The following is a 20498-nucleotide window of genomic DNA, read 5'->3' on the forward strand; positions in this document are numbered from 1 at the left end:
ACTAATTGCGTGCTCCATAGAATACATGATTTTCAGCTTTAGTTTCTTTCTTGTAAATACTATGTGCACTTTGTTCGTTCCTCTCAGTAGGTGCTTTATGTGGGCTTTTACCTTCCCCTTCGAGCTGAATAATTTGCAATGAGATTGTCAGATGATTAAAGGCAAAAAAGAGGGTTTGGTAGTTTCCTTGTGTCTTAGTGGGGATAAAGCCCGTTTTCAAGTGTTTCCCATCATGACGCATTATTCCCTTTTCCTTTTAGTTTGTGTCCACCATAATTACCCAAGAATATGTCCACCATGGTCTTGCTCAGGAATCGGAGTTTTATTCATTATATATTCCCTGTATGGTCACATTCTAAAATTAATATAATTGCGATTAATTTCCCTAAAACATAGAAAAACCCTTGTTTCTTCATTAAGACTAAATAGCAAGATTTTATCAAATTAGGGTCGAAGTCTCGGGTGGCGAGTGTTTGTACTCGTACGTCATTGAATTTTTGATAGCTGTACGCATGAAACTCAGTAGTGCATATCATCTTTTTATCTTCCCCTTTTTTTTTTTTTAGTTAAATGGGGATGGGGTATTCTTACCATTAGTCTTCTACATGTTGCATGAAATCATTCCCCTTTTCTTTTTGGGTAAGTCAGGGGGGATAGGGTTCTATATCTAAGGAACTCAAGACATCAAGTTTTATTGCCTTACACCCTTATCATTTATCCTTGAGCCATTTCCTCGCACTCTTTTATTTTTTGGTAGGTCAATGGTATGAATTAAATTTGAGATGCAATTTTACTAGTGTTAATTACTAAGTGATTCCTAACGATTGTATTATATAATAAAATGATCTTCAAAAATTATGTTAAGGCTATTTGTTTGACTCCAATTTTTAAACATACACTCATTTCATTCCAATGAACAATCACATAAAGAAGAATTTGAAAACATAACCTAGAAAGTGTTTTTTTAGCTCAATTAACATAGGTCCTCAATTTTGATAAGATGTTTAGAGTTAGGTTTTAGAAGGATTTTTTTTTTCTTCTAACTTCTTTAGATGGCTTTATTATCGTTAGATGAATATTTTTTTTTTTTAAAAAAATCATTTTAAATTTGCAAGGCTTAGATCTTGAAATTTATCTAATGACTAGTTTGGATTCATTGTTGGAGATGGCTCATTTTGACCTAGGGTGCATATTGAATTTTATTTTTGTGAGGATTGATAATTAGAAGGTTTGTGCATGTTTTGGGGCCACAAATGTCAAAAACATCGTTATCGTTTTTTTAGAAGTGTAGTTTCATTATATTATAAAAGTTTATATATATATATATATATGGAAGAGTATACAATGAGACCATGTACCTTTTATATATGTATGTATATGTGTGGGGTAGTTAAGCATGAGGAATTAAACTTAAGATGTAGCATTATTGACATCAACCGATAATCACTCAAACCTTTATTTTGGCTCTAAAAATTATATTCTTAACCTCATGTAAACTGTGAGGCCATGGAGGGACAGTATTTCAACGACTTTTAGTAACCCAAAGGTTAAAATTTTTCCTTATATAATATTTCGGTGCAGTTGTTGAGTGTATGCATCCCACAAATAGAGTTAGAAAATCAAGGCAATGCAATTTGTCAAAAAAAAGAATCAAGGCAATGCAAGTTAAAAATTCAACATTGTCCATCCTAAAAAATAAGTTTAGAGAATCAAGGTCGGACACATAACAGTAATAGTAGTTTAAAATTATTAATTTGCACTTAAATGTTGGACTCTAAAGTGTTCAACGCGTGTCTTTTTTAAGCAAGTTTTAAGATGTAACATGATTTTCCATCGTAGTTTATATGCATAGTGTACGATTTTGGGGCAAATTGCGTGCTGAAACTTATGTTAATCATGCATAGTTCAGGCCCGTTATAATGGCAGGTTCATTATTCAACCATATCACATGGGGAAAGGCATCCTAAGTGTACAAGTGTGGTACTCCTTGGTAGACTGAAGGCCACTTTGCTTCCTAAAAATCCCTCAATTTAATGTCATGTGCATAGCCGAAGAAACCGGTGGGAATGATTCAAGGAAAAGGTTTGTATAAGGTCGCAACCTTATACTGTTGAGGAAAGGTGCATCTCAAAAATCCTATAAGGGAGAGTGTTTCCACATAGGAAAACCCTCCAACTGATCATCTCGACCTTGAGACGAATGGCTATGAAGAAAAAAAAAGAATTTAAAGTTCAAAAAATAATACATTCGGTAAAAAGTCATTTGGACTGTCAGTTTTCAAGATTTTCAAGTGTTTATTGATTTCCTCCATCTGTACTATTTTTTTAATTTTAAATTATGTAACTGAAGATTAAAAGAGATTTTGAAGTCATCATAAGATTTATGACACTGAAACGGCATCTATAAATAAATTCTATAGGTGCACCTGACTTCTACAATATAAAGAGGCAACTTTATACAAACCTCACCATGATTCAATAATTAAAGAAATTAGGAACGGGAAGAGAGATTAAAAAATTAAAGAGGCAACTTTATACAAACCTCACCATGATTCAATAATTAAAGAAATAAGGAACGGGAAGAGAGATTAAAAAATTAAAAAAAATCGAGAAGGAGAGAGAAAACTAAGAAAAGGAGGGTGAGAGAGAGAGTGTGTCCGAGTCCCGAAGTGCATGCCTGAGCAAGTGAAATCCCTTCCCCCAACATGTGTAGCAAAATCGAGTCGATTTGCTTTTCCCGTATGTAGTGAAAGGCATTGATTTTGGACGGTTCTTTTTAAGCGTAGCCAACACAAAACGTGTACCGTCTTTTGTTTGTTAGTTACTTTTGCAGTACATTTCTCCCTCTCTCGGTTTTTTTTTTTTTTTTTGTTTGACAGTTATATCATCTCATAGAACACCAGGGAGTAGATATTCTTCTCCAATCTTGACCCTTTGAACAATCATTTATTGTTGCAAAACAATCACTATACGACAGCATATGCAAGAAATTAATAACCCTTTGGTGGTACATTTCCTAAGGAATGCGTTCATGGTTAAGCGTGAGGAAAAATTACTAACCGTCGGAATCAATGGTTGCAGAGTCGGCTGGTCCAACTTGGAACCAGCAGGCTAAATCGGAACCGGGCATTGGTTGATCTGGTATTGACCACTTTAGATGATTCGGCCGTGTATTCAGAAAATAAAATAAAAATATATAAAATCCTAAAAGATAAAAAAATTGTTTCTAATGTGTTTTTTAATGTTTTTTTCATTTTGGTAAAGATTGGAAAGTATTTTGGCTGCGAATACTTATTTTTACATTTTTTTAGATTATTTCTAAAATATCATTTGGCACAAATTTATTTTTTAAATTCCAGTTTTTTTTTTAGTTTCATTTGGATGCATTTTGTTTAATTATGCTTAAACCATGATTTTCATATTTTTTAAGATTTTTTTATATATTTTTTAACACTTTTTGTCCGTTTAGCCGGTTGAACTGACCGGTTTATCGGTTATTTGGTTGCTCGGACCCGCCTTTTGGCATGTTTCCGATTGTGGTTTGATTTTTTGGGTTGGAATGATAATTAATACTTGAGAAGTTTTATTAGAGTGGAAAAAAAATAATGTACGAGTGGAAGGCGGAGCACGTGTACATGCTCTGGCTGGAGCATGCTGTGCACTTACTATCTTGGGTGAAAGTGTTTAGGAAACTTTTTTTATTTGAAAATTTGTATCCTTTTAATGAATCACCTACGACTGTTTCTAAAATAAATTTAGATGTTGAATTTTTCAAAACTGGAATTTGACCCTCCAAAAGCTAGATAGCATTTGATCAAATATTGGATATTGGATGTTACAAGGGTTGAGGTCGTGGTAGAACCGCCTGAGTCTCAACTATTGGTCTAGATTTTCTCAACTATTGGTCTAGATTTTCATTTCCATCTTACACATTTTAAAACCACTAACAATTTCTAAAATATCTGGTCAGGCATGTCAATGGTCCTGAACCAAACTTGAGACCTTGGTCGAACCCAAATTTATTATATATTAATTAGAATTAATAATATATGAATTTTATATTTTGATTCATATTAAATAATGATCGTTCATTGATAAGTTACTAATTGATTTAAAAAGTTATTAACTAAATGAAATATTAACTAATAAACTGAAATTATGATTAATTCACTAAGCTTAAGCCCTACTCAATTTACCCATCTTTATCCATACCCTAAATCCCTTATCCCTAAAATTCATCTTCATACCATCGAAATGGTGAAAACCCCAACGCCCAAGCTTTGCTCCTCTGCTATGCCTCTCTTTGACCTCTCTCTCACTCTCTTCCAAGTCCACCGACCAACCCCCAAACCTAGACACCTTTTTTTATATTTTTTGGTGGTCTAATATTATTCGGCTGGGTCATTAGCATCATACAGTTTCGGGTTAGGTCCGTTGCCACCCCTAATCCAATTACCCGTTGGAGTAAATGAACAGATGCTCGTGTAGGAACACATAAGTTTTTGGGCAATCGTGAAAATATTTATTTATTTTTATTTCTTTTAAACAGCCGTTGGAACGTTGAAATTCACCCCAATTATAAGCATACAAAAGCGACTTCCGGAAGAAGACTTGCAACGAGTAATCAAATAAAATCAACGGTCGATGAAGAAACGAGACAGATGGCATTTGTAGCAAATAGACGCGAAGATACTTATCTCTCCAGTCGCTTATTTCGTATGTGAACACAAGACTTTCCCTTCATTTGTGGCACATGCACCTGGGCCCAAATTCTCTCTCTAGGGATTACGCAATAGGGAACGCACTCTCTCTCTCTAGGTTTACTAGCCAACGATTGGGCTCTATCTCGTGCTCTCCCTCAGAAGGGGATGGATGTACACTCGAGCATGCGCTGAACGTTCCCCCTGTCTGCCTTTTCATAGATTTTGGTTACGTTTGTGGTTTGGACAGCGTCGCAAGCTTAATCAATCAAATAAAGTCGCACCTCTAAATTTAATTATAAGATATAATTTTGGTGTTAAAAGTGTATAGCTTAAAAATCAGATTTTACAATTAATTATAAAATTTTAAAATTAAAAAATTAGTTAAAATCAAGTAGATCTATAAATACATTAAAATATTGAAAAATCTTGAAAATAGACGGTCTAGACAATTTGTTGTAAGATGCATTATTTTTTAGACTCAAAATTATTATTTTTTCCATATTCATACATCTTTATATCGAGAGGTTCAATTAGATGGTTTTCCAACATAAAAACAACGTTTTTCTATAGATATTTAAGATTCACCTTAATTCTATGTTTTTACCGTTGCAAATTCTTTTTTAGTTATAATTTGCCAAAAGACCTTATTGGAGCATAATGTCTGTTTACTCCGTCCGTCAGGGTAAACCTCTTCAATCTATAGATTACCTTTTAAAAAAAGGTCCAAATCTCACTCTCAATGCACTTGAAAAGACTAATGTTTCAAGTTTGAACACAGGCTCTCCAATTTCTTGAGAGTGAGGTTTAAAGGTTAGAAAAACTAAAAATTTAAAAAATTTATCTTGTAAATATAGTCTAGGAAATTATTAATTGTTAGTCCCTTGTATTAGTTTCCTTGTCTTGCCACATTTAATCTCGTTTAGCACGGATTGGCTTCGAGCCTTCCACACACAACTCGCCTGAGTGTTTTGTTGCTTCTCGCTACATTCCCTGTACGGTATTTGATTGTCTCGCATGAAATGCATAACTAGTGCACCATACTGCCATTATTAATTTCCATCTTTTACTCAAGCATAACATAACATGTCTTGGCACCCAAGCAAAGAGAAGAGAAAAGAGGAACAAAAGGATTTCGAGCAAGGAAGAATGACCCTACCCCCCCACACCATCAATCAAGCGATCGAATGAAAGCAAATCACGAGTTAAGAGAGAGAACTCAGGAAGTGTGTAAAAACATACATAGTTGACGAGCAAAGGGAGGACGTCTCTAGAGAGAGTGAGAGAGTTTAGAGAGTATGGAGTCTAGAGAGAGAGTGATACATGGGTCCCTCTCTCTTGACCAGAACCTGCCAGTCTCTGCCCTTCATCGATAGATAGATTCATCTGCCACAGCCCTCGTATTTTTGACCGTTATACCTGCACAAGCATGACCGTTGAAAGCCCAATAGGAACTCCATCTCTCTCTCTCTCTAGCAGTGTTGTTTCCATATCTCTCTGTAGGAACAACCCAATATATACTTACCCCAAAAGAAGTGAAAATTCCCATAAAGGGAAAACTGAAAATGAAAAACTATAGTCCCTTCCATCTCTCGTGCTCCGCGCTTTAGGCGCGCCACCAGTATTATTCTACCACCCCTCTTTGGCCCCCACCATACCTGCAACAAAACCCTTTTACTTTCTCTCTCATCCCCCCTCTCATTCATACACACAGTGCACAAAGGATCCAGTCCACCCCCACAACTTCTTTTTAGGGTTTTCTGCAACACCTTTCCTCTCTCCTCCGCACCTCCCCTCCCCTCTCACTCTCTCTACCCATCTTAAAGAAACTCAAAGACACATAAAGGGCAAAGACTGCTGAAGGAAATGGCCCAGAGAACCTGCCACCATGTCATCAATTGCTACTTTCTCTCTCTACTCTTCATGCAACTGTTCTCGGGTTCTTCCTCCTTCAACATTACATCCTTCTTTTGGAGACACCCTGATTACACAACATTCAATAACCTTCTCACTGCTACCAATGTTGCAGAGGAAATTGGAGGGAGGAGCTCATTGACTATTTTAGCTCTCTCTAACTCTCTCATGGCGCCCTTTATCTCTGGTTACAATGGCAATCTCCCCACCCAACAAGTATCAGACATTTTAAGGTACCATGTTCTCTTAGAATACTTAGATTGGGATCGTTTCTCTCAGATCACAAGCCGAGGGACCCTTGTTACCACTCTCTATCAGACAACAGGAAGAGCCCCAACCAGTATGGGAGCTGTGAATATAACTTCTTCAAATAGCCAGATTCACATCGGCATGCCATTGCCAAATGCTGGTTTTAATGCTTCAATCTCAGGTATGGTGGACAAATTCCCCTACATTATAAGCATATTCAGCATCGATAGAATACTAATTCCCTATGGGATTGATATCTACTCTGCACCACCCCCACTTTCTCTCTTTATAAATATCACTGATGTTTTGGTGAGGGCCCAAAACTTCAACTTCCTTGTGTCCATGATTGAGGCCTCAGGGGTTGTGTATGAGTTTGAGAGAGGTGAGGTGGGAGCTGGGATCACCATTTTTGCCCCAGATGATGATGCTTTCTCTCTCTTAAATCCAGAGACACTACAGGGCTTGACCGCTGATAAGAAGGCTCTGATTCTGAAATACCATGTTCTTCTCTCTTACTATCCTTTGGGTTCTCTTCAAACTATTTTGAACCCTGTTCAGCCAACTTTGGCAACTGAAGAAATCGGGGCTGGCACTTATACTCTGAATATCACTAGATTGAGGGGAAATGTAGCAGTGAGTAGCGGAATTGTTATAGCACCAGTTACCCAAACTGTGTTTGATCAGAAGCCATTAGCCATTTTTACAGTTCCTAAAGTGCTTTTGCCCAAAGAGATTTTTGGGTCTCCTCCTCCGGCCCCTGTTCCTGCACCTCCACCAAATTTAGGGGAAGTTCCCCTTGTTTCTCCTCCACATTTATCAAAACCCCCTTCTTGTAGTCCTCCTAATACTAATCACCATAACCATCATCACCACCACCATCACCATCCTCCTCGGCCTCCTCTTCCTCCTCCTTTTTCGAGTTCTCCAGCTCCCAAGCCGTCTGAGCCTGCTTTGCATGCTCCATTTATAAGCCCTGTTTCTTCTTTCGAAACCGCTCCTCCACCTTCTTCTTCCTCCTCCTCCTGGAATTCTTCTTCTCATGGTCTAAGTCCTTCAATTTCACCTCCTCATATGGGGCTTCCAATGCAACCTCCTGCTTCATCTCCTTCTCCTTCCCCTGAAACTGATCGAAATAAAGGATCCAAAGGTGTTTTGAGAGAAACCCAATTCGGGCCTCTGCTAACCTGCATTTTCATCGTGTTGGTGGATCAGATTTGGGGTAGAATGGTTTGAATTCATTACAGGATTAATGGATTGGAGATGTTCATGTAATTATACAGAAGATAGGTAAAAGGATGGATTGTGGAGATCGGATTATGCTTATTGTTGGAGGAAGGGCTGGGACTGTTCTTTCTTACACCATGGGGAGGGGGGGGGGGGAGAGAGAGAGAGAGAGAGAAATTAATGATATACTTCATAGTTTACCTATTGATCAGCTGGAATTTCAGCAGTTCTAAATCGACAGAGAGAGTGAGGTTTACGAATTTATATATGATTCAGCCGTTTGTATGCTTGTTGGAAATGGCTGGGTATATTGTTTGTTGCTGTTGCAGTTCTAACTCTACTGAAATTTCCCTGTAACTCTTCATTGTATAGATTATAATTATATAATTAAAGAAAACTTTGGAAATGAGTTTCTTTGATTTGAGTGGAAAAAAGTATGGTTACATTTCTGTCTCCTACTAATGAAAAAGACATTGTACGAAAAGCTTTGGATTGTTTCTCCTCTTTTACTAATGCATTAACTTGGACCATATTATTTTCTGAACTAAAATACCCATACCTCATTATATTCATAATTTCCCAATTTACTGTATTAATTGCATACTTGGCGTATTAGTTCTTTTTCATTTTTCGTTCTTTATTTCTGCCTGTGATTTCGTTGTTTGATCACTTGCAATATTTATGCTTCACTTATATTTTGCTTTCATCCGCTCACTCCTTATTTTAGAAACCCATTCTTTGTTTTATCCTTTTATGTTTCTCCTTCTACTTTATTATTTTTCTTTTTTTTTAAGGAAAGTTGTTTGATGGGGGTGAATCGTATTTCTATGTTTCTCCTTCAACTTTATTATTTTCCTTTTCCCTTTTCTTTAAGAAAAATTATTTCTTGTGGGATGAACCACATTTTTACTTGTGCAATCCATAACATGTAAAGCATCCATCTTAAAGATGGATGCAAGTAGGTGTTCCATCTAAAACAATGGAAATTAACGGTCTAAATGTTTTTTTCATTAGAATTATTATTTTTAGTTTTTAAAATTTATTTATTTATTCATATTTCAGGATCTCCCTGATAAAGCTTACATGTCCTTAAAAATTAAGTCTTAAAATCCATCTCAAAAATAGATTTATTAAATGGCCCGCATTTCTACCTATGCAGGCTTTGCCGGATAGAAACCGGGTCCTTCTTTTAAAACTTTTCTTTCTTTTCTCTTTTGCTATTTGTGGTTTATTTTTGTGAAACTTTTTCGTTTTTTCAGCTTTTTCTTCTTTTGTAATTTTTGAATTTGCGCACTGCTCTCTCTCGCTATCTGGATCGATCCAGGGATTAGCTTTGTGCATTGAACGTGTTGATACTATTCTGCACACATTTTGCTTCCCCGGCCTTCACTATACTGAAACGTTGCGGGAAAGTTTCGATACCAGCCCGCTTCCTCCCATAAAATCCCCCTTTCAATGTTTTTTTTTGCCCTTTTCTTTCTTTTTTTTTAAAAAAAAATTTATATAATATTTTCTTATATCTTCCCAAAGCCCTAAAAATCTTTTATTTCTCAAAACTATTTGGACCAACCCAGATTAGCAGTCCGGAGATCTGAAGCAAATATGTGGAGTGAATAAACCACCGCATTGATTTGGGCTTTGAAACAATAGCCACCTTTATGTTTGTGCTACTCCTTCAGAAGACAAAATTAATGAAAACCCTGCCAGATTCATGTAACGCAATAATTATTTGCTCCCATGGGAGCATATCCTAGAGTCACCTTAGTAAAACTCTAATTAATTAGCAAGTTTATATTGATTTTCTCATAAATTCTGATGTTTCCCTTTTCCTTTATTTTCATGAAAAAGTTGGAATATTTTGCTTTCCTGCCAAAGAGCTGACTGAAACTTATTTGACTGCTAAAGTGAAATGTGCTAATTTTATATTCAATGAAGTTCTCTTACAACCTGGTAACTTTATGCCCTTCCAAATGAATGAAGACACATCTAGAGAACCAACTCTGATATTTGATGCATGAGTAAATTAAGGTCGCCTTGCTTCTTTCTCTCTCGTACAAAAGGTTCGAGTATATTTAGGTAGGCCTTTCTCTCTCCCCAAACACCCTCACAAGTTACACAATATATGGAGGGGTTCGGTTTATGGTATCTAAGGTGCCCTCTTTATACTGTAATAAGGCGTACCTCTAATATTTACTCGAAAATTTATTTGGAGATGTATGCGTAAATCGATCGGATTAATGTACATTTACAAATTCTTGAAAACTGACGGTCTAGATAATTTGTTACAAAATATGTTAATTGTAGGACGATTTTTTTTTTTTTTTTTCATATTACACATCTCAAGGTCAAGATGATCAACAGGAGGGTCTTGAAACATTGGAACACTCCCTATTAAAGGATTTTTGAGGTTGACTTATTTCAATAGTATAAAGTTTGCTTTATGTAGACTTTTTTCCTAGCTTATAAGAGGAAAAGTTCAAAAAAGGTGTAAAATTTAGTATTTATCTATTTAATATGCAAATGATGGGACTGGAGCGTGAGACGTTTTATTGGGGGCATCCACCTTCTTAACCACTGATGGCCCAACCCTATTTTCAAGTACTACAACTTTACTTTTACAAACAAGGCTATTCTTGCCTTATATCATTTTTTCTGTTGCCCAATTGTTGCAATCTTACTTCTACAAGTAAATTTTTCATTTTTTTTATATTCAATCAATTTTGTAATATATAAAACTCTCGTTGTACATCTCCATTTTGTCCAATCAAATCTGATTCTATGTGTAGAAACAACAAACCTATAGGATGAATACTGGTGAATTGAAGATGTTGAGATAGATGAGTGGCAAGACAAGACACGATATAATTCAAAATGAATACATTCAAGAGAACGTAGATGTGGCTCTAAAAAACGATAAGACGAGAGGAAGTAGATTTAAGTGGGTTGGCCACGTGCAGCGCGGACCTAGTACACCCCTTACCCACCGGGCCGGTATCAATAGGATTTGGTTCTGGCTGATTCTCAATCCAGATTAGTTGGTTGTAAAAAATTAGTTAGAATCAATGGTTTAAAAAACGGATCGGTGACCCGGATTGGGCACCCAAAAAACCGATCCGGATCTGTGAATCGGCGATCCGGATCGGGAATAGGGTGAATTGGTCAGAATAAAGCTTCAAAAAAATCCGAAAAAATTATTAAAATTCATTATAAATATTATTTTTTAGGAATTCAATAAGAAATGAGGGTACTCCATTAAGAATTTTCATGTTTTTGAATGAATATGCGAATATTGATATGTTATTTCCCTGCATGAACCGCCATTCAGCATTTAATTTACATCACACAAAAGGATAAACATAGAATTATCATGGAATAAGTATATTAACATACATGGACTACAATAAAGCATAAAATTAGCAACATATGATCTAAAAATAAAATGATAGATGACGTTATTGTTCTTCTTGGTCACGCTAGTGCCATTGATTGAATTCGTTTAATAATTCATTGATTCTATCTAAAAACAAATCATCGATATTAGCAGGCGTCTGACTATTCCCAAAACCCTGAGTGTTAGTGTTTTGTTGTGTTCCCAATCAAAAATCCCCGAAGCTTGTCCATCCTTCATGCTCACCTGCACTGTCGTGCTCATCCCTACACTGTTGCTATTGGGACTCGATATGTGAATAATATGGTTGGGATAGGGTGGCCTCAGAATCATCATCTCTCTCATTTTCTCTTTGAATAATATGGATTAAAAAAAAATTAACAAATTTTCAAAAAAATTGATCATGGATTAAAAAAAAAAAATCACAAATTTTCAAAAAATTCTATCATGGATTACAAAAAAAAATTCGATCATGGATTAAAAAAAAAAAATCACAAATTTTCAAAAAATTCAATCATGGATTACAAAAAATTCGATCATCGATTACAAAAAATTCGATCATGGATTACAAAAAATTCGGTCATGGATTACATAAAATTCGATCATGGATTACAAAAAAAAAAAAAACATAAAAAAACAAAAAATTCCATCGTGGATTACAAAAAAAGAAAAAAACAATTCGATCATGGATTATTAAAAATTCAATCATGGATTACAAAAAACTCTATCATGGGTTACAAAAAAAACAAAAAACAAAAAATTCGATCATGGATTACAAAAAAAAAAACAAACATTTCGATCATGGATTACAAAAAAAAAACAAACATTTCGATCATGGATTACAAAACATTCGATCATGGATTACAAAAAATTCTTTCATGGGTTACAAAAAAAAAAAAAAAAACAAAAAATTCAATCATGGATTACAAGAAAAAAAACAAACATTTTGATCATGGATTACAAAAAATTCGATCATAGATTACAAGGTTACAAAAAAAAAAGCAAAAAATTTGATCATGGATTACAAAAAAAAAAAAAAACAATTCGATCATGGATTACAAAAAAGTCGATCAAGTATTACAAAAAAAAATCTATCATGGATTACAAAAAAAAAAAAAAAAAAAAAAAAAAAAAAAAAAAAAAAAAAAAAAGAAGTTATGTTCTTCCGTACGGACTTACGGATTCACTGTACGGACTCGCCGATTCCGTACAGTGAATCGGCGAGTCACTGTACAAAATCGTCTGGTTCTCTCTAGAACTGGACAATTCCCGTTTTTTTCACCGATTCGAAACGTTCATGGCGATTCCCGAGTCGAACCGGGCGAGTCCGGTTCGACTCGGCGTTTTTTTAAACACTAGTTAGATTATATTCGGGAGAACTTAGATGTGGCTCCAAAAAGCGATCAGATGAGAGAAAGTAGATTTAGGTGGGCTGGCCATGTGCAGCGTAGGCCTAATACAACGCATACCCAGGGAGCCTGTATCAATAGGGTTTGGTACGCGACCGATTTTCGATCCAAATCAGTGGGTTTTAAAAAGCTAGTTAGCAAAGTTTCAAAATGTTTAAAAAATTGAATGTAGAAGAGTTTATTCACCTCTTTTAGCGTCTTTTTGGGTTGGCATATGATGCTAGCAGGTCAGTTTCCTACAACCTGCTAGCTTCACCACAGCATATGTCAACAGCAGGATATCATGGTTGAGTGATTCAACGGCTCAAAGTTAAAAGACTTCTATGAAATTTGAATAGAGGAACGACGCACCCCCGTCGTCCCTTGTTGGTATTTGAAGGCCAAGATGATGCTAACAAGTATATAGGAAATTCAAGTTGTAGCACAAATTACTGTCCATTTTTTATTTAATGTTAATCGATTTTCAATTAAAGGAGGTAGACAACTTGTATAAAGAACTGTACCAAACATTTTGTGATTGCAACAGTTTGATGGCTGCTCTCCGAGTGTATGATGTTAGATGCAGGCAGTCGGTGCGTATTCGTTTCTCTGTTGTCGTTGGAAAAACAATGGTCCATGGGCCAGAGTGGTAGACTCTCTTAATTGAGGTCCAGGCATCAACCCTCTTAACCGGCGTTCGATTGCACGAATCGGCCACATAACCCAGCCCATGGATCCGGGTAACCGGCCCAAGTTGGGGAGGTCCTGGCCGCGATAAAAGGGTTAAAAAAAATCTAAAAAAATAGGAAACGTATACATCCAAATGGGAATAAAAAAGTATTGGAAAATACATTTTGAAAAATCAATTTGAGCCCAGGAATATTTTAAAAATAATTTTAAAAAAGTTAGGGCCAAAACCAGCCATTGCCAATAGCCGGTTCCAGGTAACCCAGCCGGTTCGAGTCGACCCAGCCAATTGTGCGAACACTGTTCTTAACCTCTTTTAGGATTACGCTCAAAGCTAGGTTTGCAAGGCGGGGGAGCGCCCTGACACACCTTCGCTATTGAAATACGTAAAAAAAAAAGAAAAAAAAGAAAAAGAAATAAAGAAAAAAAAAGAAGTAAAATAGAAAAAAAAAAAAAAAAAAAAAAAAAAAAAGAAAAAAAAGAAAGAAGAAAAAAAAGAAGTCAAGGGTGGTAGTAGCTCACTATAGGAAAGCTATTTGCTAGGGTACCTTGTTGGGTTAAAACAAAAAGGAAGAAAACAACAAACAACAAAAAAAAATAAAGAAATCAAAAAAATAAAAAATTAGAAGGAGTAGAAAAAAAAAAGATTATTCAAAATTAATCATGACTGAGATGAGAAAAGTTCATATAAAGTGTCATCCTTACATCATTGAAGTAAGGTGCACCTAAAAAATCCTCCACATGAGAATGTTTAGATATTGAAAAACCTTCCAATTTGATCATCTCAACCTTAAGATGTATGGACATGCAAAAAAAAAATTTCAAATATTAAAAAATAGTACATCTTTTAAAATATTATCTAGACTATCTATTTTCAAGATTTTCAAATATTTATAGATCTCTTTAATTTGTATCATTTTTAAACAATTTAATTTCATAACCTCGCATGAAAATATATATTCAAGCCGCCATAAGTTTCTGTCCCCAAACAAAATTTAGAGCTGCACCCCACTTCTACAATATAAAGAAGTGCCTTATACAAATCTCACCCTCAGATGTATACAACAAAGTCCAAGTAAATTTTTTGAAACAAGCCCCTTGAATAAAGGTTAAAAAAAACCAATATTGCATAGTGACTATACTAAGTAGTATAGATATCATTGTGGGAGATGTTGATAGTTGAAATGATAATTGATATAACAAGATTTTTTGTTTTGGTTAAAAAAATGTTAGAGCTTTTATAGATGGGGAGTGTTTCTATGGGACCCCACTCATATAGAAAAAATACCTTATTGTTACTTTCTAACCGTCGGATTTAAAAGAACGGCTGGGATAGCACCAATCAAAATGTTATTAATTTGAAAACAAATTTGGCAAATGACTCTCTCAAGTTGCCATTCCCTTACCATCCTACCTATCACATGCCCATGCTCCCTCTCTCCCTCTCATGCCAAACTCTCTTTCTAATCTCATTATCTCTCTCTAACCCTTGCATTTCTCATATGCTGGAAACCCTAACCATCTCTATTGCTTTCTCTCTCTAGCGAAAATGAGAGGAAGAGAAAGAGAGAGCCATAGCCACACAACTACTATCTTGCTTTCCCTCTAGATCCGACAGCTAGAAAGTAATAATCACATATTTTTTTTATATGGGTGGGGTCACATAGAAAATCGTCCCTTTATAGATCAATACAATAAGAACATTTTATAGCAAATTCCAGCAAATATGGTGAAGAACGGTGGAGATATCAAAGCTTTTCAATTTCAGGCTAAAAAAATCTTAGAAATTTGAACTCTTAATTTCTTTAAGTTTGAATTTAGATTCAACACATTTACTTGGATCTTCTAGAAGAATCTAATACCAACATTTTGAATCAAATTTCACATGATCTCATTAGAAAATGCCAGATTGTAGGAAAGGCGGATTGTGCTTTAGTTCTCAAAGGGGGAGTATGTTTTTGAAAAAAAACTTGATCAAACAATTTTTCAATAAGAGAATGGCTATTGGGGGCTAATGTGAATCAATTTGGATCCAAATCAATCAAAATGGGGCTTGGACATGGATTAAATATGGCAGAAAACACAAGGTTAAAAATACAATTTTTTATTTTATTTTATTTTATTTTTCATGTGAAAAAGTAAAAAAGTAAAAACATGGGCACCCAAGCGGACTCGCTCGAGTCGAGGCCTAGGTGTCCTATAGTTCCGAACCGACTCAGTGAGTACACCATGACACAATCCCTAAAAATTAACGCAAAAGGGCTAACCAGTTGGCTAACCAAGTTTTTGGTAGTCCCCCCAAAGCAGTCAATACTCGACTTAATCCGTACTCGACTTAATCCTTAGGTATCAGGCAATTGCAACACTACATCCGAAGTTCAAAACCATGACTCCACTCCTTAGGAAGGGCAAACTAGCTGACAATGGGCAGGATGGCCCGGCCTAAAACTAGTGCTTGGGCTATAGCATGTGGCCCCAAAGCCAAGTCAAAGCCGGCCTTATTTGGTCGGGCCTGCCCTTTTAAGCTTTTTTTTCTTTTTCTTTTTTTTTTCATTGATTGTGAGGAAATTTATCAAAATACATCTTAGAAATGAACTATGCAATTTATTACACATCGTTTGATTTAATTTTAAAAATCACACCAAAAGAGTCGTGACCATGAGTTGGAATAGTTGATGACAGGTAAAATAGAAATTACAATTTATTTTGATAAACTTTCCTTGATTGTTTTTGGCCCAGACGATGGGCTACAGACGGACCTCTTCGACCCGATCCAGGCCGCAGATAGCCCGGGCTGGCCCCATGGGAGCCAGGGCCAGGGCTAGGGCTGGCCCGGTCCGTTGCTCACACTAGAAGATCGTCGCATATATTTCAATTTTCAACTGCAAAGATATGAACTTCAACGAAATTTTTTAAGGTTGGCCCGAGGAATGTGAACTTCAAACTTACAATCTCTGCAACTCTTTCTCTTTGGTTAACCGGGGAGGGGCCATGCTGCTGCACTACTTGGTCTAAAAGATTGGTGATCCATCACTTAGTTAATAACTACAAGCATAAAGTAATAACTACAAGCATAAAGTTATTCCTTATCAAGCTAAATCCAGTTGCATAGGGGCCCTTTTGTAGCCCTTAAAAAGCTAAATCCAAAGCACATCATTGGCATGTTCATACAAATAAAGTTCACATAGAACAGAAGAGTTCACAGTTAATAAGGTCGCGAGGCTCCCCTGTATAATATGGAGAAAACCATCATAAAAAACATGAATAACTCAAAGATGCAATTTTTGAGAGAGAGAGAGATCAGATATGTGAGGACCAATTTGCTGCGCTACCAACCCGAGGCATGCCCGTGTCCTTCTTAGTCCCTGCATCCACCTTAAAGGTTGCCCCACATACCTGGCCTTGGCTATCAACTCTCGGCATTGGCTTCACCTCACTTAATGGATGCTCAAAACTCCTTAATCCACCAGAGGTTGTGAAGAAGCAGCCTGTGTAAGACAACAATGGATCAAAAATAAGATGTTAAAAACTGCAAAACAACATTCAATAAAAAGAATCATAGATGGCTGATTATCAATGATGTTAATGAGTCTAAAGACACGACAACTCATAGTATCACTGGTTCATGGCATAATCCAGTTATGACTTTAACATGAACCATCGCATATAAAAAAGGATTCATAACTACTCATTTGTTCAATAATTTGTGAAAGCATGAATAATATTTAATGGGTGTGGCTTGTATAGAGCTTAGGCTCTAAACAATCAAATTAGAGCCTACCTTCAAATAATGTCGAAAAATGTCATTTCAATACTGGAAATCTTTGTGATAGCCTTAAAATATATTTTTATTTTTAAAGCTTCAAAAATAGTGTAAATCGCTATATCTACGAAAACTTAAAAATCTTGAAAATTGACGGTCCAAAAAGGTGTTACAAAATATACTATTTTCAAAATTTGAAATCCATTTTTTTCTCATGTCTATGCATCTTGATTTCAAGATGATCAATTTCAGGATATTTTGCCATCGAAACAACCTCTTATAGTGAAATTTTTGTGGTAGGCTCAAATTTGATAGTTTAGAGCCTCGGCTCTATATAAACTTTTCCCATATTTAATTTATACAGGAAAAAAAGAAAAAGCAAGTAATGAAACAATTTATTTGCTTAACCAATCGATCATGGAAAACGCAATTGATAAGTCAAAAAGGCACATCAAGCGCAATACATTGTACCTTGCAAAACACTTGGATTGATTTAAGTAATTGCAAAAGCAGTATCATGGTGAGATAACAATCACAGTTACACTAATGAGCTGATCAAGAAACTTAATAAATCAGACTGCAACTGCAAACACTATACTCCTTTCATGAATAAATAATATTATTTTCATTCATTTATTTATTCACGTACCTTTCGGAAATGGAGCAAATGATTTTCCACAACCCTTCTTCATGACCTCTGAGTCATCTGAAAGAACGAGATGGCCTTCATTATCAGTGCCCCAGTAAAATGGAACACTACCATCAGAATCCTGCCATTGCATATAGGTCAGTCCCCAACTTCGATCAATTGAAAATATCAAATTCCATTGACTAAGTGCAAGAAAAAATGAGCATCTTTCATAAATTGAAAATAACCAGAATTCTCATATAAAGGATGCGGGTGGGCAAAACGATCGACCTTTGCAAATTGTTCCCTTGGTCAATGTAGAATATGTGCAGGGAAAAATGTACAGAGAGATGAATATATTATTCAATAGATAATGAATGTTCCACAATGAATGTATGAATTCATGCATGCAATTCATAATTAAGATTAAGTGGGTTCTACATGGATTAGGTGGGAATTGGTGTTTTAGAAATAATAATAATTTAGTTTACATAATTCTAATATAATTAGACTAAAAAGGTAAGATATTCTTTCGGATAATTCAAAAGAGAAAATATCTACAAGTGTCTCAACCAATTAATCAGAAGGGATTAATTTAAATAACCATACAAAAATATGGAAAACTGAATTACTTAACAGAGAAAAAGCAACAAAAATATCTAGAATTCATCAATTTAATATTGGAAGAAAGACAACAAAGAATAATTTGGATACACTTAATAACCCTAACTACAGAAATTCATTCTACAAGCCACCAATCCCCCACCCTCCCAAAGAGAAAAAAAAAAGTACATAGAGTAAAGGTCAACAAAATCAGATGAACAAAATAAAGTGGCTATAATTTTAAAATGTAATCCATGTTTTTGTTAATTTTCTACACCTGTAGAATGATTTATCAAATCCAATAAGCACGAGAAGTTAGCAATGAAAACAATAAAATCCAGAAATCCTAATCAGATGAATCGATGTAGATCTGAATAAACAAAAAAAGGAAAAATATTTTCATTTTCATTTTGGGGATTCCATCTCTCCATATTAAAAACGCTAGTCCATCAAAAGATCATAAAATCAAAATCTAAAGACAAAACTAACAGAAAAATTATTGATGGAGTTTGATCATACCGTTGCTATGAAGATATTTTGAGTAGAGGCATCAAAGAGAATGAACCCAAATTTTCCATGGAGATCTCTCACAACCTGATCAGGAGGGTAAGGTCCCCTGTCTCTAAGAGTCCTATAAGCCTCAACAACAATGCTCACTTCGTTTGCTGTCTTGCTCAGACCATACTGTTGCTTCAATATAGCAATGTTCTCAATGTGCCCATGAAACAAGCAAAACATATCATCCACCACAGCAAATAATCTAGAGAGAGAGAGAGAGAGAGAGAGAGAGAGAGAGAGTTAGTTTGATGAAAATTACTTTTAAAAAGAGGAACAAGAGATGAGGTTTTGTTATAACGGTGAAATAAGAATTGGGGGCTTTGATTTTTACCTTGGGAGAAGTGGGTTTTGTTTGTCCGCTGTGTAAACCATTGAACCTGCAACTCCAAGCTTTATACACACACTTCCTGGTACATTGGAAGAGAAGTGATCGATTAAAACATGGCCATTGTTCACAGCGGTTTCATCAGAGAGGGGGCTTTTCAGTTCTTGCGGGCATTTGGCCACCGATTTTTCAAAAACTGCTAGCATCTTCACTTTCCGTTTATCAAAATCACAGAGAGACAGAGAAAGAGATCAAGAGAGAGATCAAATCACAGAGAGACAGGGAGAGAGAGAAAAACAGATCGAGAGAGAGAGAGAGATCGCAGAGATTCTCGTTTAGTGAAAAGAAAACGGAATTTTATATTTTTCGAGGTCAGCAGAGTGACACAAATACCCCTATAGTTTCTAGACATTATCAAAGGAAAATAGTTTGTTCAAATAGAAAAAAAGTTCGGACCAAATTTTTATAATCTCGAGATGAATTATTTAATGTTTTCTTCATTTTATTTAAAAAATTCAATCAAAATACAGTGATCTTGTTTTATGATAGTTAGAAAAAGGTATTGTATCTGAATAAGGGGCTCAAAACAATCAAATTAGAGCCCACCTTTAAATAGTAATGAGAATGTGGTTTCAACACTTAAGATCTTTGTGATAGCTTTAAAATATATTTTTATTTTTAATATAAAATTTAAGGCTTCAAAAATAGTGTGGATCGAGCCAATCTACGAAAATCTTAAAAATTGACAGTCGGAAAATACGTTGCAAGATGTACTATTTCCAAATTTTGAAATTCATTTTTTTCTCATGTCAATGCATCTTTATGTCGAGATGATTAATTTGAAGATATTTGGGCATCAAAACAACTACTTCTAGTAAAAAATTTTAGGTGAGCTCCAATTTGATTGTTTAGAGCCTCAAAGCTATATAAATATTTTTATATATATACATATTTATGGAAAATTGTTTTCATGCGGCGCATTTGTACATACGCAATTCAAAAAATCAACGGTCGATCAATTTTGTTGGGTAATTTGGTGTTATATGATATACAAGTACTCTTTTATTTTATT

At 35.3% G+C, this 20498-nt stretch overlaps 2 protein-coding genes across 2 annotated transcripts; one reads left to right on the forward strand and one right to left on the reverse strand.

Annotated features, from left to right (window-relative positions):
• The first annotated feature begins 5729 nt into the window (after positions 1–5729).
• Positions 5730–8492, forward strand: LOC18429576 (fasciclin-like arabinogalactan protein 4). Its single transcript, XM_006838861.4, has one exon. The coding sequence runs from the start codon at positions 6566–6568 to the stop codon at positions 8093–8095; it is 1530 nt and encodes a 509-aa protein (XP_006838924.2). The 5' UTR covers positions 5730–6565; the 3' UTR covers positions 8096–8492.
• An 8119-nt stretch (positions 8493–16611) lies between these two features.
• On the reverse strand, positions 16612–19759 carry LOC18429577 (aluminum induced protein with YGL and LRDR motifs). The gene is made up of 4 exons (XM_006838862.4): positions 19433–19759; positions 19063–19303; positions 17962–18082; positions 16612–17037 (listed from the first exon to the last, which is right to left on the reverse strand). The coding sequence occupies exons 1-4, from the start codon at positions 19630–19632 to the stop codon at positions 16850–16852; spliced, it is 750 nt and encodes a 249-aa protein (XP_006838925.1). The 5' UTR covers positions 19633–19759; the 3' UTR covers positions 16612–16849.
• Between the last annotated feature and the right edge of the window lie 739 nt (positions 19760–20498).

The sequence above is a fragment of the Amborella trichopoda genome, chromosome 3 (genome assembly GCF_054954075.1).
Source record: "Amborella trichopoda isolate Santa Cruz 75 chromosome 3, AtrichopodaSantaCruz75HAP2 v2.0, whole genome shotgun sequence".
Classification (NCBI taxonomy): Eukaryota; Viridiplantae; Streptophyta; class Magnoliopsida; order Amborellales; family Amborellaceae; genus Amborella; species Amborella trichopoda.